This window comes from Trachypithecus francoisi, unplaced genomic scaffold (genome assembly GCF_009764315.1).
Source record: "Trachypithecus francoisi isolate TF-2019V2 unplaced genomic scaffold, Tfra_2.0 Lachesis_group20, whole genome shotgun sequence".
NCBI lineage: Eukaryota > Metazoa > Chordata > Mammalia > Primates > Cercopithecidae > Trachypithecus > Trachypithecus francoisi.
This window is the reverse complement of record NW_022681466.1, coordinates 10,312,294-10,338,723: the sequence shown is the minus strand read 5'-3', so window position 1 is coordinate 10,338,723 and position 26,430 is coordinate 10,312,294. Positions and strand designations below refer to the sequence as shown.

The 26,430-nt window shown below is 53.1% G+C and overlaps 1 protein-coding gene across 2 annotated transcripts in view; it reads left to right on the top strand.

Moving 5' to 3' along the window:
- The first annotated feature begins 877 nt into the window (after nt 1–877).
- TIMP2 (TIMP metallopeptidase inhibitor 2) overlaps nt 878–26,430 on the top strand; it is a 74,597-nt gene continuing 49,044 nt past the window's right edge. The window contains exons 1-2 of one of the 2 annotated variants that reach the window (XM_033182451.1): nt 22,758–22,848; nt 24,054–24,195. In XM_033182451.1, the coding sequence (XP_033038342.1) occupies nt 24,195 (1 nt within the window). In that variant the 5' untranslated portion in view covers nt 22,758–22,848; nt 24,054–24,194. Of the gene's footprint in view, nt 1,303–22,757; nt 22,849–24,053; nt 24,196–26,430 lie in introns of those variants that run through there. The other variant, XM_033182450.1, reaches the window with a different exon arrangement.

The following is a 26,430-nucleotide window of genomic DNA, read 5'->3' as shown; positions in this document are numbered from 1 at the left end:
GCCCGCAGCCGGGCGCAGGCAGGTTCACAGCCCGGAGGCCCGCCTCACCACCCTACACATGTTCATCCCTTCATATGCCTGGGTCTTTCCTGGAACACAAAACTGTTTTGGGAAAAGTCCTTCGGCTCCCACATTTGTGGGCTAAGAGAGGAAACTGTGAGCGGAGCCCAGCCAATGCCTCTGCTGCGATCCTACTGGCTCCTGGGCGCCTGGGCCCACCCCCGTCTCTTGTTGGCTCGTCAAAAATATGGCCAGTTTATATAAAATCCTGTTTTGTTCACAGTAACCACACCCCCACCCCCCAACTAAACTGGCCAGGCGCACTTAAAATTCTAAGGCCTCCATTTGAAAAAGGGATCCTGTCTGTTTCTCAATAGGCCACCCGCCCACAGGAACGGGGAGGCGGCGACAGGGAACAGCCCCTGCTCCAAAGGACACCCCTTGGCTCGCCTCGAGGCTCAGCTCGAAGGGACCCCGGGGTGGCGGGGGACGGAGCAGCGTAGCACTCCAGAGTCGAGCTGGAAGGGAAAGGGTGGCGGGTGGGTGGCCCGGTGCCCTGGAGGGACGGGGCACGAGTCCCAAGCGCTGAGTCAGGGCCCCCGGGCGCAGAAGGCCACGCAGCGGGGACAGGGGTCGGGGGGCTGGGGGCGTCCCGGGACCCCCGCGCGGGTGTGGGCCGCGGGCGCCAGGTGGTGCGGGAAGCCCCCGACGTGCCAGGCCGGGCACAACAAAAGCGCGGGCTGGGGGGAGGCGCGGGCGGAGGGGGAGGAGGGGGCTGCTGGGAGCGCCCGGAGCCTGCATTGGCCGCCAGCCACCGGGAGGAGGAGCAGAAAATCCTCCGAGCGCAATAAAACGGCGGCACGGCCCGAGCCCGCAGCAAACACATCCGTAGAAGGCAGCGCGGCCGCCGGGAGCCGCAGCGCCGCTCGCCCGCCGCCCCCCACCCCGCCGCCCCGCCCGGCGAACTGCGCCCCGCGCCCCTCCCCTCGCGCCCCCGAGACAAAGAGGAGAGAAAGTTTGCGCGGCCGAGAGGGGCAGGTGAGGAGGGTGAGCCGCGCGGGAGGGGCCCGCCTCGGCCCCGGCTCAGCCCCCGCCCGCGCCCCCGGCCCGCCGCCGCGAGCAACGCCCGGACCCCCGGCGGCGGCCCCCGCCCGCCCAGCCCCCGGCCCGCCATGGGCGCCGCGGCCCGCACCCTGCGGCTGGCGCTCGGCCTCCTGCTGCTGGCGACGCTGCTTCGCCCGGCCGACGCCTGCAGCTGCTCCCCGGTGCACCCGCAACAGGCGTTTTGCAATGCAGATGTAGGTAAGGAGCGGCCACCCCCGCCCCCGCGCGGGGCCCCACCTCCCCCCCGACCCCCGTGGGTTCGCGGACGCCCCGCCCGCCCGCCGCTGGCCGAGGGACCACAGCGCCCGCCTCCTGGTCCCTCGGCGTCTTCTCGAATCTTGCAAGTGGACGCCCAGAGCCGACTTTCTTTCCCCCTCCCTCCTCTCCCTTTCTTTCCCTCTCTTTGCCGAGATGCGTCTCAACCTCAAAATTCCACCGAAATTCCGCCGCAGCTCCAGCCCCAGGAAAGGGAGCCAGTTTGGCTTTTGGCAGGCGGCGCACCCTGGGATGCCAGCGCTGGGGGCAGGGAGCGTGGGGGACACGGCGTGGGGGCGGGGGGGCTGGAGGACTGGGGACCCCAGGAAGAAACTTTCGCAGATAAGGTGGGAGTTGGGCTTCTTTGGGCTTGGGGCTGGGTGGGGAAGGGCTTCTCTACCGCGGCTTCTCCCACCAGCCCCATTTGGGGGCTTCCCGATCAAGCCAGGACGAGATGGAAGCCCGCCCTACCCGAGGCAGGTTCCACAGACCCCGAGGGGCAGGTGAGAAACGCCGGTGGCGTCCCCTGGCCTGGCTCCTTTTTCGTGCCCTGCCCAGGAGGCCCTGCAAACTGGCTGGGCAGGGACCGGGACCCCCGAATGTTCCGCTTTTTCGGGACGTCCACAAAAGCTGGAGACTTTGGTGACTGGACCCGGCACGTGGGACTGTGTGGCTGAGATTCCCCAGCAAATACCCGTGACCTCAGGACTCCTAGCCCCCAAAAGACAGGCGCCATGGGGGGAGGGAGGAGGGGCCCAGTTATTTGTTCTGATCCATGGAGGACCAGCAGAAATGGGAGGAACCCGCTGGCCCGAAGTTTCCACCCTGGTCCTACACCTCAAGCCTCTGCAGCACTGGTGCTGGTCAGCATGGTTTTCCTGGGGCAGGTCTGGCTACACAGAAAGTGATCTCAGAGCCCCCTGCCCTCCTTCCTCCTTATGTCTGAGTCTCAGTCGAGTGGCCTGTCCAGGGCAGATGGAGCAAGGTGGGGGCCCCCTCACCTGCCGAGACTGGAGGTAGGAGTTTCTGTTTCTCCTGCTGTCAGCCACGCCCTTCCTATACCCACCCAGGGCTTCTTGCCCCACTCCGGTTAGCCCTGGGCGCTGCCTGCCCAGCTGGGGAAGTTTTCAGTTGCGCCAATCTGTTGGAATCGCAGGTCTCAGGTGGCTCAGGCCACATGGGTGGAAGGCGCGGCGTGTGCCTATGTCACAGTTTCCACTAAACCCAGTTTGGGGGAAACGAGGTCTTTTCTCCAGTTTAGCCTTGGTGCTCAGCAAGATTTGGGGGTGAAGGAGAGGCTCCTTTGATGAAGGAGCCATAATGGGCCTTTCTCTGGGGGTCCATGGGGAGTGCAGGCCTGTCCAGGCTCCTTGGCTGACCAGCACCTGGTGGGGCAGGATGTAGCCAAGGCCCAGAAGGAGGCTGCCCCAAGAAGGACTTGGGAGGTGGATTTGTAGGAGTTGGGCCTTGGGACCCTCCTCCTCACTCCGCCTCGCCTCCCCCCACCACACTCCTCAGCTGTGTGGGAGAATGTCCAGGCAGCCACTCTGTCCTTGCTTGGCATAAGTTAAGGCGGCCACTAAGCTGGGAGCTGTTTCTGCGTGGGGTGTGGATCCAGGATGGCAGAGGGCAGAGGGCTGCAGTTTGTGCCTCCTGCCTCCTTCATGCTTGGCGCAGCACTCTCCTTTTCCTGGGTTGCCTGGCATTCGCGTCTAAATCTTTGCATCAACATCATCCTTTAGCTAAAACTTTTCACGCCATCCCAGCTCAGAGGCCCAGTCAGATGCCAGAGGTGCACTGCAGAGCTCAGGGCATTTGCTTCCTGTGGCTGCTGTGACAGATGACCACAAACCAGGAGTCTTAAAAGAACAGGAATGGATTCTCTGTAGCTCAGGGGGCTAGAAGTCCGAAAAGGCGTCCGCAGAGCTGGTTCCTTCCAAGGCTGGGAGGGAGAATCTCTTTCAGGCCTCTCTCCTTGATGTTCCTTGGTTTGTAGACACATCACTTCCATTTCGGCCTCTGTCTTCACATGGGCTTCTCTCTTGGGTGTCTCTGTGTCCAAATTTCCCTGTTCCCTTTTTCTTTCTTTCTTTCTTTTTTTTTTTTTTTTTTTTTTGAGGCAGCCAGGCTGGAGTATAGTAGCAAGATCTCGGCTCATGGCAGCCTCCGCCTCCTGGGTTCAGGCAATTCTCCTGCCTCAGCCTCCCGAGTAGCTGGGATTACAGGCACCTGCCACCACATCCGGCTAATTTTTTGTATTTTTAGTAGAGACAGGGATTTGCCATGTTGGCCAGGCTGGTCTCGAACTCCTGGCCTCAGGTGATCCACCTGCCTCAGCCTCCCAAAGTGCTGGGATTACAAGTGTGAGCCGCCGCACCCGGCCAAATTTCCCTCTTGTTATAAGGACAGCAGCCATTGGATTTAGGGCCCACCCTAATCCAGTATGACTTCATCTTGATAGATCAACAAATACCCTATTTCCAAATAAGGTCCTATTCATAGGCTCTGAGTAGATGTGCATTTGAGGGGGACACAATTCGACCCAGTACATCCAGGCTACCGTCTCTTATTCCCAGTCACCCTTTCCGTGCTCAACCAACTTGGGATAAACAACCCAGGACATCCCAGCGTAGGGCCCCAGAACAAATCCCACAGGGACGACAGTGGTCTGTCTGTTCTCCAGTGTTCCATTCTCCTTAAAGCGATGCAGGTTTCTGACTTTCTCAGCGATGGTTCCCCATTCTGGCTTAGAGCAGAATTGCCTGGAAGATTCTTAAAGATTACTCAGGTCTGGGTCCCTTTGCAGATACAGAGGGTCTGGCTCAGACTTCGGCTTTTGCTGTTTTAAAAGGCCCACAGGTGAGTTAACCAGGGCTGTGACTCAGGGGTCTCAGAAAGGGGGTACAGTGGGGGTTAATAAAGGCAGGCTTGTTATGTGGCGAGCTGGCTCCTTTTACTCTTGGCTGCATGCAGGCTTGTTAAATGGCTTGGTGTCTACAAGAGGCAACTGGCTTAAGAAACAGTCAGATTTCTGTCTGCCCGGCTAAGGATTTCTGGGAGGTATCTCCCTCGCAGCTCTTGCAGCTGGTAGGACTGGAACTGTGGTCGGCAAAGATAATTCATTATGAGGTGGTGATGTTTAGGATAAGGGATGGTAAGAGATGACCTGGTTTCTTCCTAGAAGGCCCCAGGTCCTCATCCTTTCCAGCAAGACCAGCACAAACGGGAAGCATTTTGTGTCTCAGTTACAGCACTATTCAAACGCGCTGCTGGCCCGGCTCCCTCTCACCCAGTGAAATCCTTCACATCTACTGCCAGCCTGCACAGCTACAGGGATCTGGCTGGAAATTAGCTTTGGGCTCACCATTCAGGCAGTACCATGCCTGGAGCCACTTAGCCAGCTGAGCTACTTGGCAGACTCAGGCTGCTTGGGCTGGTTTCTGGACTCAAGGGTAAAGCCAGGAGCTCTCTGGATGCAGAGAATGAAACCTCTTCTCTGGCTTGGATGGCGGTACCTAAACCCACATTATCCTAGAAGACCTCTGTGATGACATCTGCCCCGCATGTTCCCATCTCCAGAAACTGCCCTCTGCAAACTCCCCCAAGATCTCCAGCTCCAGCTAGAGAGGGGTCCACAGCCAAGAGGGGAACACCTGCTGTTTCCTGGGGTGAACAGCCAAGGGAAACGTGGTTCCTGTGGGACACAGGGACAGGGACCAGAGAGATAGTAGGGGCCACCCCAGAAGACAGGCAGCATGCAGTCAAAAATGGCTCTGTCTTCAGGACACGTGCTCAGGAAAAGCAACACAGCATCAGATTCACGTGAGCTGGGTCAGGCCTTCCATGTAAGGGGGCAGGGGTGGCGCTTTTTAAAGAAACTGTCGGCGACTTGTTGTGCAAAGTATGTGATTGATCTGTATTGTTAGTTTTGTTCGTCTTGATTTTTGTATCGGGCTTGTCTGTGTTTCAACAAGCAATTATGGAGTGGCTGCCTCTGCCCCAGGGGATGTAAGGGAGAAGCAAGACATTACCCGTGTCGTGGGGGAGGCAGGGGTGGAACTGTACATCTCGGCACCAGGCAGTGTGGAAGGGGCTCCCGCTGCAGGGCGTGGTGAGCAGGCCTCCCCTTCTCAACTGCCAGGCTGTGGTATAAAGTCAGTCCAGTCAATGTGGTTTGGGTAAATAATTAACAACAGATAAACTTTCGAAATAACCAAAATTCAGAAGTAATCATGTAACAATGTGAAATGCATTTGCAAGAGGTGAGGATAGAAGGCCCCATGGTAGGTTGAGGAGGGAGCTGTGGGGAGAACTGGGGCTCTTTGGCTTGGTTTTGAACAGTGTCCTTGGAAGGACAGGATCTGCCAGGGGAGTCACTGGCCCCTGAATTGCTGGCAGCTCCCAAGGCAGGGAGACTGGAAGAGCAGGGAGAGCTGTGCGCGGCCTGGAGGTATGGCAGGTGCTCGAAGGAGCTCTCCCAACAACACACATTTCTCCCTATATGCGATCTGAGGACAGTGCCAGCCTGGGAGTGTCTCGGGCCTCCGCCATTTGCACCCTTCTGGTGGTGCGGAGCCACTTCCGCAGTACCAGCCTGTGGTTTGTGAGCTGCAGGTGGGCTTGGGTACCTGCCTCCCTCCTCCCTGCTGTCCCAGCCAGGTTGCTAGGTAGATGCCACTGGTGTGGGCTGAGAGGTTCAGACCCTGTGGTGACATCTGAGCACATGGAGAACAGGGCATAGATGACTCCTGGGAGACCGAGAGGTACAGGCAGCCGCCTCGGTCCTGACGCAGAACCACTGACTCCATGAAGTGGGGGTCGCATGTGGGGTTGAATCTCGTGGGTTCCGAAACAACCAAGAGGTCTGCCTGAGGCTTCTCAGGCAGCTGCGAGGACGGATGCAATAGTAGGGGGGAGGAGATAAGAAGGAAGCCAAGACAGGCAGACGTGGCAGTGGCTGGGGCAGGAGAGGAGCGTGCCCTGGACGCTCCCTCTGTCCCCCGGTGCATGCACAGGCTCACAAACCAGGGACTGAGGGCAAGTGGTTGCATGGCTAGGATGGTCTTTTACTTTTTCTTGAGATGGAGTCTCACTCTGTCACCCAGGCCGGAGTCCAGTGGTACAATCACAGATCACGGCAGCCTCAACTTCCTGGGCCCAAGCGATCCAGCTACCTCAGTCTCCCAAGCAGCCACCACGCCCAGCTAATTTTTTGAATTTTTTGTAGAGATGGGGTTTCGCCATGTTGCCCAGGCTGGTCTCGAACTCCTGAGCTCAAGTGATCTGCCCATCTTGGCCTCCCAAAGTGCTGGGATTACAGGTGTGAGCCACGGTGCCCGGCCTATGTATAATTTTTTAATGAATATCTGATATTCATTGAATATATCAGATATATTTGAGTGTTTGGCCAAGGTTTTGTTTTTGTTGCCCATGGGTCTGAACAGAAAGTGTGGAGACTCTGACCACCTCAGTATTGGGGGGCGGGGTAAGCAGGCAGATGAGCTGCCCTGAGATTGCTGGGAGGAGGGAAGGGGGGCCGACCCAGACTTCCCAATGGGGAGATAGTCAGGAGCATGGATGTCTCAGAGTGGCAGGCAGGATGAAGCTGGTGTCCTCAGGACCTCCCATGGCCCATCTGCCTGGACCCTGCAACCTGAGTGAGCTGGAGCCCCCAGTGCCTGTGCCCTGACGCCCTGGTGCCCTTGTGCATTTGTTGGGGCGTGGCTGTCCAGAAGCAGAGGAAAGGGCACAGAGACCCAGCCCCGATGACCCCCACCTTACAGCTGAGGGCTGAGCTACTCCCCCGTCAGCCAGGTCACACTGGAGCCCAGGGAAAGCTTCTGGAGCCCCAGCAAGTCAGGTTGAGAGTGTGTTTGCTCTAAGAAGCAAGCTGAGGAACAGTCTTTATAAAAGAGGGGTCTTAACTCAGAGCGTACGAACACCCAGCCAGAGATAGGCCTGGTGGGCTGAGGGGTGGACACAAGCCCGGAAACTGTAAGTGAAGTTGTGTGTGTGTGTGCGCACGCGTGTACATGTTTTTTTTTGTGGACAGTGGCAGCCGCCAACTTCTCAAAGGGGCATGTGGCCCTCCAAAGGTTAAGTCACTGCCATTTAAAAGGGTCTTCTTATAGGTTTCAAGTCTTCTGTTTGCTATGAGTATCTGCCTGGTCTCAGAGCTGAGCAGTGGTAACGATCTTGCCTTTCTCTCCTCTTGCACCCTCATTCTGCACTTGGCTGCCCTGGGTAGCCAGGGTCTGCTCAGACATTACCACCATGGGGTTGGAGGGGGGGTGAGGCAGATCTGTAACCAGCTCTGGGGAAAAGATGCCAACAGTGTCCTTTGGCCTCCTAGCTGGTCTCAGAGATGGCTCCAAAGACCTGGGAGGTTCTGTGGTTGTCTTCCATGGGGAAGGCATCCTTGGTAGACGGCAGCTGCTTTTTCGTCTGAAACTCTGATCAGAGCTGGACCACACATGGCCTGAAGGAACTCCAGACCTCAACAGTTAGGAAGGGCCTGGTGTCTATGTCTTAAATACCTGCTTCTTATGGAATTTGTTTGCTTAAGGGTTTTTATATTTTGTTTTACAGTAGAATTTGGGTGCCCACCACACACAAAAATACTATGGCAAGTGTTTCAAGGAATTTAGTTTTTTTGAGATGGAGTGTCGCTCTGTCGCCCAGGCTGGAGTGCAATGGTGTGATCTTGGCTCACTGCAACCTCCGCCTGCTGGGTTCAAGCAATTCTCCTGCCTCAGCCTCCCCAGTAGCTAGGATTACAGGTGCGTACCGCCACGCCACGCCCGGCTAATTTTTGTATTTTTAGTAGAGATGGGGTTTCACCCTGTTGGCCAGGCTGGTCTGGAACACCAAAGCCGTGATGCCTGTCTTCAGGGAAGTGAGCGCGGGAATGCGAAGATCATCCTGCAGGCTGCACCTCTTGCTAGAGACTCTTATCCTGGTTAAAACAGTGGTGAGATTGTGGGCCCTGAGGGGTGGATCTTATCAGACCTAAGATAAGCCCCGAGGAAAGAGCTAAGATATCCTGGGGGGGTGGGGGGAGCCCAGGGTGGCTGTGATAGAGAGTGTACCACAGAGGGACAGGGTGATTAGAACAAAGTGTGGCGGGGCTTAAGCCCAGGTGGAGCAGCAAAACCTGGAGGCCGGGCAGTAGGACCCAGGAGTGGGACCCCGGGGAAGGCTTTATGGCCCCTGCGCTGGGGGAGAGGGGTGGACAGGAGAGGGATGACACTGAGGAGGAAGGTAGTGTTGAGAGGCTCACAGTCACCAGGGGAGCAGAGTTCGCACCTGCACTGGGGAAGACCCAAGAGACGGAAGGCAGACCCCGAGCAGGGCTATGGGTCGCGGACGGACACAGAGGGAGATGCCTCTGGTACTTGACCCAGTGCCCGGGAGCCAGCTGCCCTCTAACCTGGTCAGGAGCTCAGGCGAGTGCAAGTCTCTGTTGAGTTCTGCTGGAATCTGGTGACCAGAAAGTCTGGGTGAGAGGGAATTGAGCTAGAACTTCAGCAGACAGTAGAAATTGTGTAATGGGGCCTTGGAGGGAACAGGAAACGGGGCATTGAGGGGGAAGGGAGCCAGCAGTAGCAACGGGAACTGACATTCATAGCAAACAGGGTGAGCAGCGGTCAAACGCTGGCCCCAGACTGAGTCCAGCAGAGCCATCTGGGACAGGTGGCCTCTCTCTGCCTCCGCTTCCACACCGCCAAAAAGGAGAGGCGAATTTCCTGCCTCCCAGGAAGCTCTTGGAGCCAGTGGGGGACACCAGCTCTTTCTGCATCAAACCCTGGCTTTCCCTGTCTTTGTGTTCTTGTTCCTCCCCACCCGGCCCTGAGGGAGGCCTGGGAGCAGCCAGGGAGGTGAATCATGACACAGTGATAATGACTGTGGCAACAATAACAGCTGGCAGAGGTGCCTGTGGCAACAATAACAGCTGGCAGAGGTGCCTGTGGCAACAATAACAGCTGGCAGAGGTGCCGAGGGCTTGGAGGTATGTTCTTGCTCTTCACTAGTGTTAGCCCATTTCCTTCCCTATCCTCATCCCCATTGTACAGACGATCCAACCGAGGCACAGGCCCACTAAGGAACCTGCTCAGGGTCAGCTGGCTAGGAAATAGAGTAAAAGAAGAGATGGCTTTTAGGCCGGGCATGGTGGAATCACACCTGGAATCTCAGCACTTGGGGAGGCCGAGGCGTGTGGATCGCATGAGGTCGAGAGTTCAAGACCAGCCTTTCCAACATGGTGAAACCCCATCTCTACTAAAAATTAAAAAAATAGCTGGGCGTGGTGGTGCACGCCTGTAATCCCAGCTACTCAGGAGGCTGAGGCATAAGAATCACTTGAACCTGGGAAGCAGAGGTTGCAGTGAGCTGACATCGCACCACTGCACTCCTGCCTGGGTGACAGAGTGAGACTCTGTCTCAAAAAAACAAAGAGAGAGACGGCTTTTAAAAGGAGGTGCGTCAACAGAATGGTGCTGATTCAGACTGATGTTGGCTTGGGGAAGGATGGTCTAGGCTGTGGAGCTGGGCTGGAGCTCTACGGGTGATGGATGGAGCCACTGAGGAGGGAGAGGAGCTCCTGAGGCTGGCCTTGTTCATGAGGGTTGCCTGTCTGCTGGAGATAAGCTAAATCAATTAAGCTTTCTCCCTACCGCAACAGAGTGAGCAGACATTTCACATGATATTACAGATTTGTGTTTATGACCTAGAAAAATGTTCAGAGCGTAGTACTTTCAGAAGCCCAGACTGGACCGGGTGCAGTGGCTCACACCTGTAATCCCAGCACTTTGGGAGGCCGAGGCGGGCGGATCACGAGGTCAGGAGTTCGAGACTAGCCTGGCCAATATGGTGAAACCCTGTCTCTATTAAAAATACAAAAATTAGCCGAGTGTGGTGGTGCACACCTGTAATCCCAGCTACTCAGGAGGCTGAGGCAGGAGAATCGCTTGAACCCGGGAGGCGGAGGTTGCAGTGAGCTGAGATCATGCCGCTGCACTCCAGCCTGGGTGACAGAGCGAGACTCCGTCTCAAAAAAAAAAAAGGGCCCAGACTGGCCAGATGCGGTGGTTCAAGCCTGTAATCCCAGCACTTTGGGAGGCTGAGGTAGGAGGATCACTTGAGCCCAGGAGTTCCAGATGAGCCTAGGCAACGTAGCAAGACCTCATCTCTATATAAAATAAATTAAATTTTACAAATTAGCCAGGGGTGGTGGCATGTGCCTGTAGTCCTAGCTACTTGGGAGGCTGAAGTGAGAGGATCACTTGAGTCCAGGAGTTTGAGGCTGCAGAGAGCTATGATTGTACCAGCCTGGGGGACAGAGCAAGACTCTGTCTATAAAGAAAAAAAAAAAAACAAAACAGCTTGGCTGGGTGTGGTAACTCATCCCTGTAATCCCAGCACTTTGGGAGGCCGAGGTGGGTGGATCACCTGAGGTCAGGAGTTTGAGAGCAGCCTGGCCAGCATCATGAAACCCCATTTCTACTAAAAATACAAAAATTAGCTGGGTGCGGTGGCGGGTGCCTGTAATCCCAGCTCTTCAGGAGACTGAGGCAAGAAAATCACTTGAACCCGGGAGGCGGAGGTTGCAGTGAGCCGAGATCGGGCCACTGTACTCCAGCCCGAGAGACAGAGCGAGACTCCATCTCAAAAAAAAAAAAAAAAAAAAAAAACAGCATAGCCAAAGTTTCAAAGGCAGATGAATGCCAATAATCTTCTCAAGAAGCAGTAAAACATCGGGGTATAATCTGTGCCTCTCAGGACTCAAGGGGAAGTCAATCAGGTCCCAGGGCTGGTAGCAGCTGCCCACTCTCCCAGGTCAGCCCTTGCACCTTCTCAGAGGAATTCGTCCCTTCTGCCTCTCTCCATCCTAAAGAAAACTTCTCTGTCTCTCCATTCGCGTCCCAAATGCCTTCTAACTTTAAAATAATTACACAACTATACATGTTAATCATAGAAAAGACACTTGAGCAAAAAGAAAGAAAAATCGCCCCTGATTGTATCCATTGCCTAGAATCCCCCCCGCCCCCGGCCCCGACACAGAGTCTCGCTCTTTGGCCCAGGCTGGAGCGCAGTGGTGCAATCGTGGCTCACTGCAACCTCCGCCTCCTGGGTTTAAGCAATTCTCCTGCCTCAGCCTCCAGAGTAGCTGGGATTACAGGTGTGAGCCACCGTGCCCGGTCTTCTTTTTTTTTTTTTTTCTCCCGAGATAGGTTCTTGCTCTGTTACCCAGGCCGGAGTGCAGTGGCATGATCATGGCTCACTACAGCCTCAACCTCCTACTTCAGCCTCTCAAGTAGCTGGGACTACAGGAGCATGCCAGCACACCTAGCTAATTTTTACATTTTTTGTTGAGAAGAGGTTTTGCCATGTTGCCCAGTCTGATCTTGAATGCCTGGGCTCAAGCCGTCTTCCCACCTCGGCCTCCCAAAGCACTGGGATTACAAGCATGAACCACTGCACCCAGCCTGCTTTTGAGCTGCTTTATTGAGACGGAATTCACATACCATGAGGCCCTCCTCAAAAGTGCACAGTTCAGTGGTTTGAGTACATTCACAGAGCCGCACAGCCTTCATCTCTAATTTTGCAGCTTCCAGAGCAGGGCCTCGAGGTGGGTTCATCTGACGTTTCCCCAGATAGACTCAGGTCAAACGCTGTTGTCAGGGTCCTGCAGAGCCATGGGTCTTGGCCCCTGTTGGTACGGCGAGGTCCTGTAGCCGGCAGTTGGCCTCCCAAAATGTTGCTGGCTTTTTCCAGGGGTTGGCAAACTAGACCCACTGCTGGGCTGATGACCTGTTGTTGTAAATATTTTTTTTTTTTCTTTTTGCCACCACACCCAGCTAATTTTTGTATTTTTAGTAGAGACAGGGTTTCACTATGTTGGCCAGGCTGGTCTGGAACCCCCAACCTCAGGTGATCTGCCTGCCTTGGACTCCCAAAGTACTGGGATTACAGGCTTGTGCTACAGTGCCTGGCCTGTTGTAAATAAAGTTTTATTGGAACATAGCCACGCCCACTGGTAAGGCCAAACCCACTTGGCTTTTGTGCTATAGCAGCAGAGTTGAATGGCGGTGATCAAGGACCGTATGGACCTCAGAGTCTGAATTACTTACCAGCTGGCTCTTCATAGAAACCTTTTCTGATCCCCAGCCTAAGTCATCGTGGGCTGATGGCGCAGGTCCAGGCTTCCCAGTCCATGTGTGGCTGGCTCCTCTCTCCCCCGATTGCCTGCTCCCTGCTTTCCAGAAGCAAGCAGGTGGCCTGGGAAGAAGTGGAACCTGCAGGGTGTCATTCTCCAAGCTGACACTGAAGATGCGATGACTTCACCTGCCTCTTCTGTGCTCTTGAGCGCATGGGTGGGCTAGAGCGGGGAAGATGGACTTTCAGGCTGAAGCCTGGCTTTCTGTGGTGGGATGTTCTGTGGGTACCAAGACTCCCACACTGTATCTTCGGGGACAGAATCTGGCTTGGGTTGAGAGTTTATTTGGCCCTTTCTGATCTGTAATCGGGAGAGATTGGTTGGGCTTTCCTGGCACAGACGTGGCAAAGCAAACTGGCAGGGGGGCAGGCTTCGCCAAGGCCCATCGTAGTAGCGGAGGCCCTGGTCAGAGCACCTGCCAACAGCTGCTGCTTAACCAAGGACCGAATGAGGAAATGGACGTTTCAGAGAAAAGAGACGACACGAAAAGTATTGGAGAAAAGAGCCTGACTTTGGAGTCAGCTAGGGCTGGTTCTGAATCCCAACTGTGTGCCTCTCTGAGCCTTGGTTTCCTCTTCTGTGTAAAAGCAGGATCAGACCCTTCAGTGTGGTGCCGTGGGAGATTTTTTTTCTTTGAGACAGAGTCTCACTCTGTCGCCCAGGCTGGAGTGCAATGTCGCAGTCTTGGCTCACTGCATCCTCTGTCTCCCGGCTTCAAGCAATTCTCCTGCCTCAGCCTCCCCAGTAGCTGAGATTACAGGCATGTGCCACCATGCCCAGCTAAATTTTTTTTTTTTTTTTGTCTTTTTAGTAGAGATAGAATTTCACCATGTTAGCCTGGCTGGTCTTGAACTCCTGACCTCAAATGATCCGCCTGCCTCGGCCTCCCAAAGTGTTGGGATTATAGGTGTGAGCCACCATGCCTAGCCAATATTAAATTTTCGATGAGTGAGTCAAGTGGAGGCCGAGCATGGTGGCTCACACCTATAATCTCAGCACTTTTGGAGGCCGTGGTAGCAGATCACTTGAGGTCAGGAGTTTGAAACAAGCCTGGCCAATATGGCAAAACTCCATCTCTACTAAAAATATTTTTTAAATTAGCTGAGTGTGGTGGCGGGCACCTGTAATCCCAGCTACTCGGGAGGCTGAGGCAGGAGAATCACTTGAACCCAGGAGGAGGTTGCAGTGAGCTGAGATCACGCCACTGCACTCCAGCCTGGGCAACAGAGTGAGATTCTGTCTCCAAAACAAACAAACAAACAACAACAACAACAACACAAAAGCACTGGAGGGGCTTGATAGTTAGTTTGTCCCAACCCCTTGTAGAATGTTGAGATCCTGGACAGTGCTTCTGAGAAACCTGCAGTCTCTGTCCAAGAGCCCTTAAGGAAGAAAGGCAGGAGTGTGGGGCAGGAAGATCGGCTTCTCCTTTCCATTCCTCACGGCTGGCTCGCGAGGTTCTGTTTCTCCTGTGACAGCCTGGTTCCTCCCTGCTCCCCAGCTCGCCTCTGCCACCCTTCTTCCCTCAATCCAGATCAAGAGTTCAAGGGACGGGGACAGATGGTCAGAAAGGCCCAGCTCAGGCAAGGAAGGGGAGAAAAGGGAACTCGTATACGCTGTGGGTGGGAATGTAAAGTAGTACAGTCACTATGGTGGAGGTTCCTCAAAAAACTGCAAATAGCACCGCCATATGATCCAGCAGTCCCACGACTGGGCATTTATCCAAAGGAAAGGGAATCAGTGTATCAGAGAGACGCCTGCACCCCCATGGTCCTGGCAGCACTGTTCACAATAGCCAAGATATGGAATCAACCTCGGTGTCCAACAACAGATGAATGGCTAAAGAATGAAATAGTATTTCATTGTGGATGTTGGTACATCTACACAATGAAATACTACTCAGCCATAAAACAGAATGAAAATCCTGTCATTTGCAGCAATATGAATGGAACTGGAAGACGTTAAGTGAAATAAGCCAGGAACAGAAAGTTAAACATGGCATGTTCTCACTCATATGCAAAAGCTAAAAAAAAGAAAAGTTGATCTCATCGAAGTCAAAAGTAGAACAGAGAATACTAGAGTCTGGGAAGGGTTGGGGGAGGAGAGAGGGAGAGATTTGTTAAAGGATACAAAATTACAGCTAGATAGGAGGAATGAGTTATAGTGTTCCATGTCACTGTTGGATTAATGTAATTAGCAATAGGCCAGGCAGTGGCTCACACCTTTAATCCCAACACTTTAGGGGGCCAAGGTGGGCAGATCACCTGAGACCAGGAGTTCGAGACCAGCCTGGCCAAAATGGTGAAACCCCATCCCTACTAAAAATATAAAAATTAGCCAGGCATAGTGGTGCGCACCCATGATCTCAGCTACTCGGGAGGCTGAGGCAGGAGAATCGCTTGAACCCGGGAGGTGGAGGTTGCAGTGAGCCGAGATCACGCCACCGTACTCTACCCTGGGCTACAGAGTGAGACTCTGTGTCTCAAAAAAAAAAAAAAAAAAAAAGAAGAAGAAGTAAAAGAAATTAACAATAGTATATTGTATAGTTTCAAATACCTCGGAGGACATTGAATGTTCCTACCATAAAGAAAGAAATGCTCGAGATAATGGCTGTGCTAATTACCCTGATCTGATCACTATACATTGTATGTATCTAAACATCACTATAGGCCGGGCGCGGTGGCTCAAGCCTGTAATCCCAGCACTTTGGGAGGCTAAGACGGGTGGATCACTAGGTCAGGAGATCGAGACCATCCTGGCTAACACGGCGAAACCCCGTCTCTACTAAAAAATACAAAACACTAGCCGGGCGAGGTGGCGGGTGCCTATAGTCCCAGCTACTCAGGAGGCTGAGGCAGGAGAATGTGGTAACCCCGGGAGGCGGAGCTTGCAGTGAGCTGAGATCCGGCCACTGCACTCCAGCCTGGGAGACAGAGCCAGACTCCGTCTCAAAAAAAATAAATAAATAAACATCACTATATACACCATAAATATTACAATTATTATGTGTCCATTAGAAAGAAAGGCCCAGCCCAGCTCCCATAAGGACGGCAGGTGTGTTCCTTAACGCATCACACTGAGTCCCCGTACTAGACGGACACTCTACCTCCGGGTGTGTGATTCTGCCTTTTCTGTGCCTAGTGCCCTGTCTCCTTCAGCTAACTGAGAATCCACACTGCCTGGGTCACAGTGCCCGGCCTGGGTCCCGTAATGTTGGGGGTAGGGGTGGGAACAAGGGAGAAAGCCAGGAGTACCAGCAAGGCCGGGTACTTGGAGTGTCGGTAGCATGACGCTGCATGTCTAGAGCATGTACAGAAACCCCATGAGACCTGAGCCTTACAGTGACCCTAGGTACAGAGGACATTTGTCACCACAGGGTCTCTCTAACACTATGAAGGTGACATAATCCGTTTGCCCACAGTCACACAGCAGCTGGGGATCCAGCTACACCATGGCCAGGCCTCTGGTACCGTGTCAGATGGGGTACACGGTGCTTCCGTGACACATCACCTTATGTGACATTAGGGAGAAAGGACTGGGTGCGGGGGTCATTCATGGGCTTCAGGTCTGGGGGCGGATTATGCTCAGAAGGTATGTGCTGACACTGTGACAGGAGAGCTCTGGGGGACACGTGAGCTCCTTGATTTAGCTTTGTTTTTAAGAGACGAGGGTCTTGCTCTGTCACCAGGCTGGAGTGCAGTGGCGTGATCCTAGCTCACTGCAGCTTTAACCTCCTGGGCTCAAACAGTCCTCACACTTCAGCCTCCCGAGTAGCTGGGATTGCAGGTGTATGCTACCATGCTTGGCTAATTTGTAAAATTACTTTTGTGTTTAGAAACCAGATCTTACTATGTTGCCCAGTCTGGTCTGGAACTCCTGGGTTCAAGTGATCCTCCCGCCTCAGCCTCCCAAAGTGCTAAGATTTCAGGCATGAGCCACTGCGCCTGACCTGCCTACTCTTTTGGGGCAAAGGCTTAGACGGCCATGCACACAGATGACTCTCCTGGGCTCCTGGTTCAGCACTTTCTCTTCTGGGGGTGCTCCTCGCATTTCATCGTGAATCCTGAGCTGTTCCCAGAAGCCAAGGACCAGCCTGCCCTGGTCCAGGCAGAAACTGAGTATACCAAGAGGAATGGGGTCAGGGTGGAGCTGGGATGAGCATCGCTGGCCCCTGACTTTCCATTGTGAGGTCTTGTCTGCTTGGCCCAGTTGGCTCCAGGGCAGGGAATAAAGGAACAGTCTGTGGTGGTCTTCCCTTCTGTGCACTAGTTCTGGAAAGCAGGGGTGAAACACCCAGGCAAATGCATAAAGATATTGCTGAGGGCTTTTCAGCACAAAGGACTTCACATCTTCCTTATTTACAATGGTTCTGTGCGGGAGGTGAGGCAGGTGTTGGGATGGGGGGCAGCTGATGACTTGCCCAAGGTCACCTACAGAGTGGCAGTGCCGGGAATCCAAGGGGAATGATCCTGGCTCGAGTCTCCGGGAAGAGGATTAGATTTCACAGCTTTGGAGTTAACATCGCTCTGCTCCTTTGGGCCAAGAGGCGTGTTGTCCTTGGAAGAGCTTGGCGGCAGGTATATTTTGCCTTAACTTGAGTAGTTTAGAGGCGTGAAAGGGCATTTTGGCAGCAATGATCAAGGACTTTAAGTCTTCCCTTTGATTAGGCAGCCCTATATCTCAGAGTTTTTCTGAGGGAAATAATTTAGGACACATGGAAGTATTTAGCTGCGAGGATATTCATCTCCATCTTGCTTGTGTTAGGGAAATGTTAGAAACACCTATATATACAGTAGCAGGGGCTTGGTTAAATAAATCACAGCATCAGATGCTCTGCAGGCATCACATGGCATAGCTTTTTCTTTTCTTTCTTTTCTTTCTTTTTCTTTTCTTTTTCTTTTCTTTTTCTTTTTTTTTTTTTTTGAGAAAGTGTCTTGCTTTGTTACCCAGGCTGGAGTGCAGTGGTGCGATCTCCACTCACTGCAACCTCTGCTCCCTGGGCTGAAGCAGTCCTCCCACCTCTGCCTCCTGAGTAGCTGGGACCACAGACACACACCGCCCGGCTAAGATTTTGTATTTTTAGTAGAGATGGGATCTCACCATGTTGTTCAGGCTGGTCTCAAACTCCTGAGCTCAAGCGATCCTCCCACCTTGGCCTCCCAAAGTGCTGGGACTACAGACGTGAGCCACCGCACCTGGCCAGAATGTTTGGACCCATGAGGGGACATTAGACTTTCTTTGGCAAGTGTGTATTTTCCAGTTGCTCTAGAATGAACGTGAATTCCCTGGGTGCACCTGTTTTACTGGGCTTCGCTATACTGTGCTCTGCAGATCCTGCAGTTTTATGAATTGAATATCATGACCGGTTCAACTCTGAGTTGAGCGAGTCCGTCGGTGCCATTTTCTTCCCACAGCATGTGTTCACTTTGTGTGTTTGTGTCACATTTTAATAACTCTTGCGCTACTTCAAGGTTTTTCATTATTATTATACCTGTTATGGTGATCTGTGATCAGTGGTCTTTGATGTTACTGTTGTCATTGTTGTGGGGCACCATGAACTGTGCCCACATGAGATGGCAAAGTTAATTGATCTGTGTTGTCTGTGTTCAGATGACTCCACCAACTGGCTGACTGGCGGCTTCTGGTCTCTCTCCCTCTGCTTAGGCCTCCTCTTTCCCGAGACACAACAATATTGGACTTAGACCAATTAATTACCCTATAATGGGACTGGGCATGGGGACTCATGCCTGTAATTCCAGCACTTTGGGAAGCTGAGGCAGGGGGATCACCTTGAGGCCAGGAGTTCGAGACCAGCCTGGGCAACATGACAAGACCCTATCTCCTCAAAAAATTAAATAACTTAGCTGGGTATGGTGGCACATGCCTGTAGTCCTAGCTACTCAGGAAGCTGAGGCGGGAGGATCACTTGAGCCTGAGAGTTCCAGGCTGCAGTGAGCCAAGATCACACCATTGCATTCAGGCTTGAGAGACAGAGCAAGATGTCTCTCACTTTAAATCAAAAGCTAGGAATGATTAAGCTTAGGGAGGAAGGTGTGTTGAAAGCCAAGATAGGCTGAGAGCTAGGCCTCTTGTGCCAAACAGCCAAGTTGTGAGTGTGAAGGAAATTTAAAAATGCTACTCCCAGTGAACACACAAGTAATAAGAAAGTGGAACAGCCAGCCAGACACGGTGTCTCACGCCTGTAATCCCAGCACTTTGGGAGGCTGAGGCAGGAGGATCACCTGAGGTCAGGAGTTGGAGACCAGCCTGGCCAACATGGTGAAACCCCGTCTCTACTAAAAATACAAAAATTAGCCAGGCGTGGTGGCGCATTCCTGTAATCCCAGTTACTCGGGAGGCTGAAGCACAAGAATTGCCTGAACCCGGGAGATGGAGGTTACAGTGAGCTGAGATCATACCACTGCATTCCAGCCTGGGCAACAGAGCGAGACTCCGTCTCAAAAAAAAAGAAAAAAAGAAATTGCTGCAGCCAACCCCAGTCTTCAGCAACCACCATCCTGATCAGTCAGCAGCCATCAGGAGGCAAGAACCTCCACCGGCAAAAAGATTAGGACTCACTGAGGTCGAGATGATGGTTAGCATTTTCAAGCAATAAAGTATTTTTATTTTTATTTCTTCAAATTTTAGGTTTTTCTTTTTTTTGAGACAGGACCTTGCTCTGTCACTCAAGCTGGAGTGCAGTTGCATGATCTTAGCTCACTGCAGCCTCGAATTTCTGGGCTTAAGCCATCCTCCGCCTCAGACTCCTGAGTAGCTGGGAGTGCAGGTACATACCACTATGCCTGGCTATTTTTAGTTTTTGTAGAGGTAGGAGCTCACTGTGTTGCCTGGCTGTTCTCAAACTCCTGGGGTCAAGCCATCCACCTGCCTTGGCTTCCTCAAGTGCTGGGATGCCAGACGTGAGCCACTGCCCCTGGCCAATGTAAATTAAAGTGTATGCATTGTTTGATAAGACATAATGTCATTGCACACTTACTGGGCTACTGTACAATGTAAACATAACGTTTATATGCACTGGGAAACCAAAAGAGTCATGTGACTCACTTTATTGCAATATTCACTTTATTGTGATTCTGCAGGAACTGAACCCACAATATATCTGAGGTCTGCCTGTACCTGTAATTTTTGAAAGTTAGCGTTTGCTAAAATGTGGGTCAAATTGCAGTCAACAGTGGTATGGAACCAGACTCTCAAGGCTGAGTTGGCCTTAAGCCAATGGTGAATGCCATGCCAGAGAGACCATTTAGCGGATTAATCCAGAGGATGGGACTGCCTTCTAGGGCTTGCCAAAGCAGCATCAGGAGAACACGGGCTTGAGAGAGATGTCCTCAGTCCAGAAAAGACCTGAAGAGCACTTGGGAGTCGTGCTGGACATTCCGCAAGGGCCATGGAAGGCCCGGCGTGCCATCCTGTTGGGCCCCATGCTATTTCCTCCTCACTAGAACCTTTCCCCTTGCTTTAGGGGGCCGTCAGGGCCACGCTGAGAGGATCAAAGATGTAGGGATCTTCTCCAAAGAAGAAGCATATAGAAGATTTTGTATCAATAGGGCCGTATTAGGGTTTCCCAGAGAAACAGAACCAACAGGCTCCATCCCGCTGTGTTAGATGGGATTTATGTGGGAATTGGCTCATGCATGTATGAAGGCTGGGAGGTTTTGTAATCCATTGTCTGCAAGCTGGAGCAGCAGGGTCACTGGTGCTGTAATGCAAAAGCCTGAGAAGCGGGGCAGCCACTGGGGTAAGTCCTAGAGCCCAAAGGCCTGAGGCCCAGGAGCTCTGAGGTCCAAGGCAGAAGATGGAAGTCCCAGCTCTCTCTTTTTTTTTTTTTTTTTTGAGATGGAGTCTTACTTTGTTGCCCAGGCTGGAGTTCAGTGGTGTGATTTCAGCTCACTGCAACCTCTGCCTCGCCTGCTCAAGTGATTCTCCTGCCTTAGCCTCCTGAGTAGCTGGCACTACAGGTGTGCACCACCACGCCCGGGTCATTTTTGTATTTTTAGTAGAGTTGGGGTTTCACCATGTTGGCCAGGCTGGTCTCGAACTCCTGACCTCAGGTGATCCGCCCATCTCAGCTTCCCAAAGGGCTGGGATTACAGGCGTGAGCCACTGCGTCCGACCTGGATGTCCCAGCTCTTGCAGAGAGAGAGTTTGCCTGCCTCTGCCTCTGCCTTTTTGTTCTGTCGGGGCTTTCTACAGATTGAATGGTGGTGCCCACCCTGGCGAGGAGGGATCTTCTTACTCAGTCCCCCGGTTCAGATGCTGGTCTCTTCCCAGGACCCCCTCCCAGACCCACCCAGAAATCACGTTTTCCCAGCTATCTGAGCATCCCTTAGCCCGTCAAGCTGACGTAAAATTAACCCTCAAGGGCTGAGAAGATGGACTCCAAAAATGGTTGGAGGCAGGGGTTGGCGGTGGACTGTGGTTGAGAACATATCTGCGGGGAGAATGCTTCCCTTCCCTGAGTCAGGGACCAGATGACCTTTCCAGGATCCTTCCAGCCCAGGACAAACAGCTTTGTCTCAGGTTCATCTCTCCTGAGAACTCATCCCCCCCGAGATTTGGACGCCTCAGCCACATTCCTGCTGTTTACCTTCTTCTCTCAAGAAACAACACCCTGAGGATTGTTGCTTTCACTTCTTCGGACCCAAATCATGATTCCCCAGCCACATTTCTCAGTTGTCGAATTTGTGGAGGATGCTAGAAGCTTCTAGTGAGTTGCTTACAGATGATCCAACTGGTGGCTTCCTAAAACATATCTTGGGCTGGATGCAGTCGCTCACACCTGTAATCCTAGCACTTTGGGAGGTTGAGGCAGGGGAATCACTTGAGGTCAGGAGTTCAAGACCAGCCTAGCCAACATGGTAAAACCCCATCTCTGCTAAAAAAAAAAAATATATATATATATTATATATATATATATATATATATATATTATATATATATATATATGTGTGTATATATATAATATGTGTGTGTATATATATATATAAATTAGCTGGGCATGGTAGCATGCACCTATAGTCCCAGCTACTCAGAAGGCTGAGGCACTAGAATTACCTGAACCCGAGAGGCGGAGGTTGCAGTGAGCCGAGATTGTGCCACTGTACTCCAGCCTGGGCAACAGAGCAAGACTGTCTAAAAAACAAACAAAAAACATATCTTTTTTTTTTTTTTTTTTTTTTGTTGAGATGGAGTCTAGCTCTGTCGCCCAGGCTGGAGTGCAGTGGCCGGATCTCAGCTCACTGCAAGCTCCGCCTCCCGGGTTTACGCTATTCTCCTGCTCAGCCTCCCGAGTAGCTGGGACTACAGGCACCCGCCACTTCGCCCGGCTAGTTTTTTGTATTTTTAGTAGAGACAGGGTTTCACCGTGTTAGCCAGGATGGTCTCGATCTCCTGACCTCGTGATCCGCCCGTCTCGGCCTCCCAAAGTGCTAGGATTACAGGCTTGAGCCACCGCGCCCGGCCAAAAAACATATCTTGACAATGCCAGTCATCACTTTCCCACAAACCTTAAGATTCCAGGCACTCAGACTAGGTCGGAGTCCCCAACTCTAGCAGCTACTCCTGCTTCCTGGAGACCACCCCCCACCCCGGCCAGACTCCTCCAGTGCCCCATATTCATCCCCAGCCTCGCCCTGCCAGCTTCCTCGCCCATCCTTCCGATCACACAGTCTGTGGGGAACTAGCCCTAAAAGCGAGGTCCAGTGTGTGTGGCTTCTCCTCCTGTGTGGGCAGGTGGTTGATGGGACTCTTTCTTCCCCCGCCTCCTGTGGGTTTCAGCTTAACGATGGCTGTTCAGCAGCGTGAACAGATGCTGTCCCTACAGGAGAAGGGATGGCAAGTGTTGTCAGGAACCTGACCTTGAAGTGTACCTCCTTAATGGCCTGACAGCTCAGAGAGAATGACATCCCAGGGAGGTCTCCATGCTGCCGTCTGGGGACAGGAAGATGTCCTCTGCCTGGTGTGGCCACGAGCATTTGTATATTGCACTGTCCTTGTTCACCCACACCTCCTTAAACAGGCACCTTCAGATGTCCCTATGGCTCCCGGCTGCTTGAGCCAAATCTTTGTGATTGATCCCCTGACCTACACGCTTGCCCTCTGGCTCGCTCGCAACTGTCCCTGACCTCACCTCTGCCATGATGTCACAGCTTAACAGCTCTGCTGTTCCCATGGCAACAGCCTGCTATGGGTAGCCAGCCAGGACAGAGGCCGGGCTGCAGGTGGAGGCGGGGAAGTGATTCCAGCCACCTTTGGTCAGTGGGCCCTTGAGATCACCGGTGGGGGGGAGGTCAAAGCTCTCTGTATCTGCTCCCATCTGTGATGAGGGTGGGGCTCTTTCCATGCCCAGCTGTTCAGTGAGGCTCCCAAGAGGGCCTCGGAGAGTGGGCCAAGGAGGGGCTCCAAGCCTTGTGTTCATAAGACCTGTGGCAAAGTCCTTGCACCGCAGGGCTCCCCACAGGCAGTTTGATTGGAAGGAGGGTGAGGGAAGCTGGTGAGACTGGGTTGGAGATGAATATGGTTATTGGAGGAGTTGTAGGGGGCGGTCTTCAGGAAGCAGGAACAGCTGCTGGGGTTGGGGACCCCTCACCTAGGCTGGGTGCTTGGGATCTTGAGGTTTGCAGGGAAGTGGTCATTGACGCTTCGAGGTATGTTTAATGAGCCACCAGTTGCATCAGCTGTAAGCCCCCCACATGGGGAGCTGGCGTCTCAGCTGGGAGTTTGGAGGTCAGTCTGCCTCAGTGTCTGTCTCTGTGAAGCTGGTCGAGGGGAGGCCTGAGCCGGAGCTTGTCCTCAGAGGCCGCCTGCCCAACCATCTCTGCCCTGGAGAGCTGACCCAGCCCTGGGGATGGGTACACACAGATTCATGAGCTGCGGCCCCAGGAGTTGGGTGAAAAAGCCTGCTGGGGGCCTAGCCGGGACTCATTCTAACGTGACCCACCCCCGCCCCAGGTGATGCTAACACAGCCAGTCCAAAACCCAGTGCAGGCTGGGCGTGGTGGCTTGCGCCTGGAATCCCAGCACTTTGGGAGATTGAGGCGGGTGGATCACCTGAGGTCAGGAGTTTGAAACCAGCCTGACCAATACGGTAAAACCCTGTCTCTACTAAAAACACAAAAATTAGCTGGGTGTGGTGGTGTGTGGGTGTAGTCCCAGCTACTCGGCAAGGCTGAGACAGGAGAATTGCTTGAACCCGGAAGGTGGAGGTTGCAGTAAGCTGAGATCGCACTCCAGCCTGGGCAACATAGTGAAACCAAAACCCAGTGCAGTGGCTTGGGACCCCCGTCCCCTCGCCGCCACCAGAACTTAGCTAAGAGTTGGGGAGAAGAGGGTGAAAACCAAGGCTCTGGCAGCACGCAGGGTGTCACGGAGGGTATTTTTAGAGGCTAGAACTCAGAGAAACGGAGTTAAAAATGTTTCTCATGTTTGTTTTATCTGGGCTTGGCTTGGATGCCTCCAGTGATGGGCGTCTCACTACCTATCAAGTCAGCCCAATGATTTCAAGACAATTCTGGAGAGAGGGCTTCCTGCCCCGCTGCCAGCTTCTGCTTCTCTGTAATGTGTTCTGGGTGGTCTAGCTCAGTCATCTGGAGACACACACAGTAAGTACCACCCCTCTTCCCCAAGCATTTCAGGTGCCTCTCGTGGTGACAAGCGCTGGCATCTCTAGATGGGTGCTGCTGTCGTTATCATCCCCATCCTGAAGAGCAAACAGGCACCCAGAGTGAAGCAGCTTGGCCTAGGTCACATAGTTAGTACTGTTAAGCACCATACTCTGCCATTCTACATTTTTCTATCCTTTGCAAACACCCCTGCCCCACCTCACCTCCTTTGGTTTTTCTTCCTAGGACCTGTTTATTTCATTCTCCTCCTGACTCCAAGCCTGCGGCCTCTTCTCCCAGTCCTTACCACCCTCCTCCTCTCCCGAGAACTGTCCAGGAAGACACACCTCTCCTTCATTCAGATTTGCTCCTTATTCTTCAACCTGTGCATCTCCTTTAGGCCTTGAACATGTCTTGATAGGTTTATTCCTGATTATTTCATCACGGTTTTATTGATTTTGAAACTTTATCCCATGACATGATCAAATTGGCCATTTCTAGAGCACAGGCACGTCATAGCTGTTTACGGTCATTTAGCTCCACATCTGCCCATCGGTTTCTCGCATGTGTAATTCAGCACCACGTGGCTATCTACGCTGAGCTCTGGGCGTTTCCTGAGCCTTCCCAGGAGCCAGACTCCATTCTCGGCGCTTCGCACGGGCTGTCTCGTCTGATGCTGTGGCATCCTGTAGGGTGGGAACAGGCAGTGCCCGTGGACGTGGTGTTATGCCTGCCGGCATCCTGGGCACCACAGTGTGCCGCTTTCCCACTGCATTCTAGCACGGCCAGGTGAGGTCTGGCCAGCTGGGCTGCACCATTCGCTTGCATGTTAGAGGCATTTCTGTTCCCGCAGGGGATAGTCACGTTGGCCCTTCTGGTGACCCAGCGTCTTTTGTCCCCTGTGCTGCTCCATACACCCCCTCTGTACCTGCATAGTTGGATTTAGGGATCTACATATAAGTTTTAGATGTGTTCCCATTCCCTTTTATTGTGTAAGATTCGGCCAGGTGTGCAAGCTGGTAAAACCTAGGCTAGAGTCTAACAACAATTTTCCACCTTCCCCATGGGTCATCTGTATCTGGTGTTGAAGTGATATGGTCAGGTGTGCAAGCTCAGGCCGTGGTCCTGTGGAAGAGCCCACCGCCACCTCGGACTCTACTTACTTTATTAAAAAACACTTTTTTTTTTTTGAAACTGAGTCTTGCTTTGTTGCCCAGGCTAGAGTACAGTGGCACAATCTTGGCTCACTGCAACCTCTGCCTCTTGGGTTCAAGCGATTCTCCTGCCTCAGCCTCCCAAGTAGCTGGGATTACAGGCGTATACCACCACGCCTGGCTAATTTTTTGTATTTAGTGGAGACGAGGTTTCACCATGTCGCTCAGGCTGGTCTTGAACTCCTGTCCTCAGGTGATCCGCCCACCTCAGCCTTCCAAGGTGCTGGGATTACAGACGTGAGCTACCACACCCGGCCAAAAAAACACAATTTTAATACGCTTGTTTGTGTGGCTGCTGTCAGACACACAGTTACGACCAGGGAGGGGAGGACACAGGAAGCTCTAAAAAGGTGACTTAAAAAACCCAAATTGCGTTCCAGGGTCACATAGTTTATGGGACCTCTGTTCTCTACATTTTAAAAGCCCTCGAAGGATTTCCTATGTTATCATTCCAAAGGCAATCCAAAGTTTCCCCCAAAGAAGGTCAAATTACATATTCTATGTAGGCTCCGTAGACAGAGAAATGTCTAACTTTCCATATGAAAGGGTAAGCTCTAATTATATGGAAATGTTCTCCCTCTGGCCGATGCCAGCTCATGGGAGCCCTTCTGTAGCTATTTTTATGTTTCAAAGACAAAGCGCTCGACTGTGTGTCCCGGGTGCTGGGCTTCTGGAGAAAGGGAAGAGCATTCTCTTTGTTCCCTTGGAGGGTTGGGGTGTCCTGGGGGAGTGGGAACAAGGCCTGGGCTGGGGACATGTGGGTAGGATGGGGAAGGGGGTGTGTCCATGTCACGAGGAACCCGCATGAGCACGGTCCAGGCGCTGCTGGGTGTGGGGCGTTTGGGGATGGCCAGGAGCCCTGCCAGCCCTGTCTGATGTGCGGCGCTCCAGGCTGGGGTGGGTCCCAGGGGAGTCAGGGCGAGCTGCTTGACCGTTCTCAAGCCTCTAGGCCCAGAGATTGCCAGGCTTTGGCAGGGCAGCTGGTGAACTGGCCGCATTCCTGGGCTCCTCCCACAGGGGC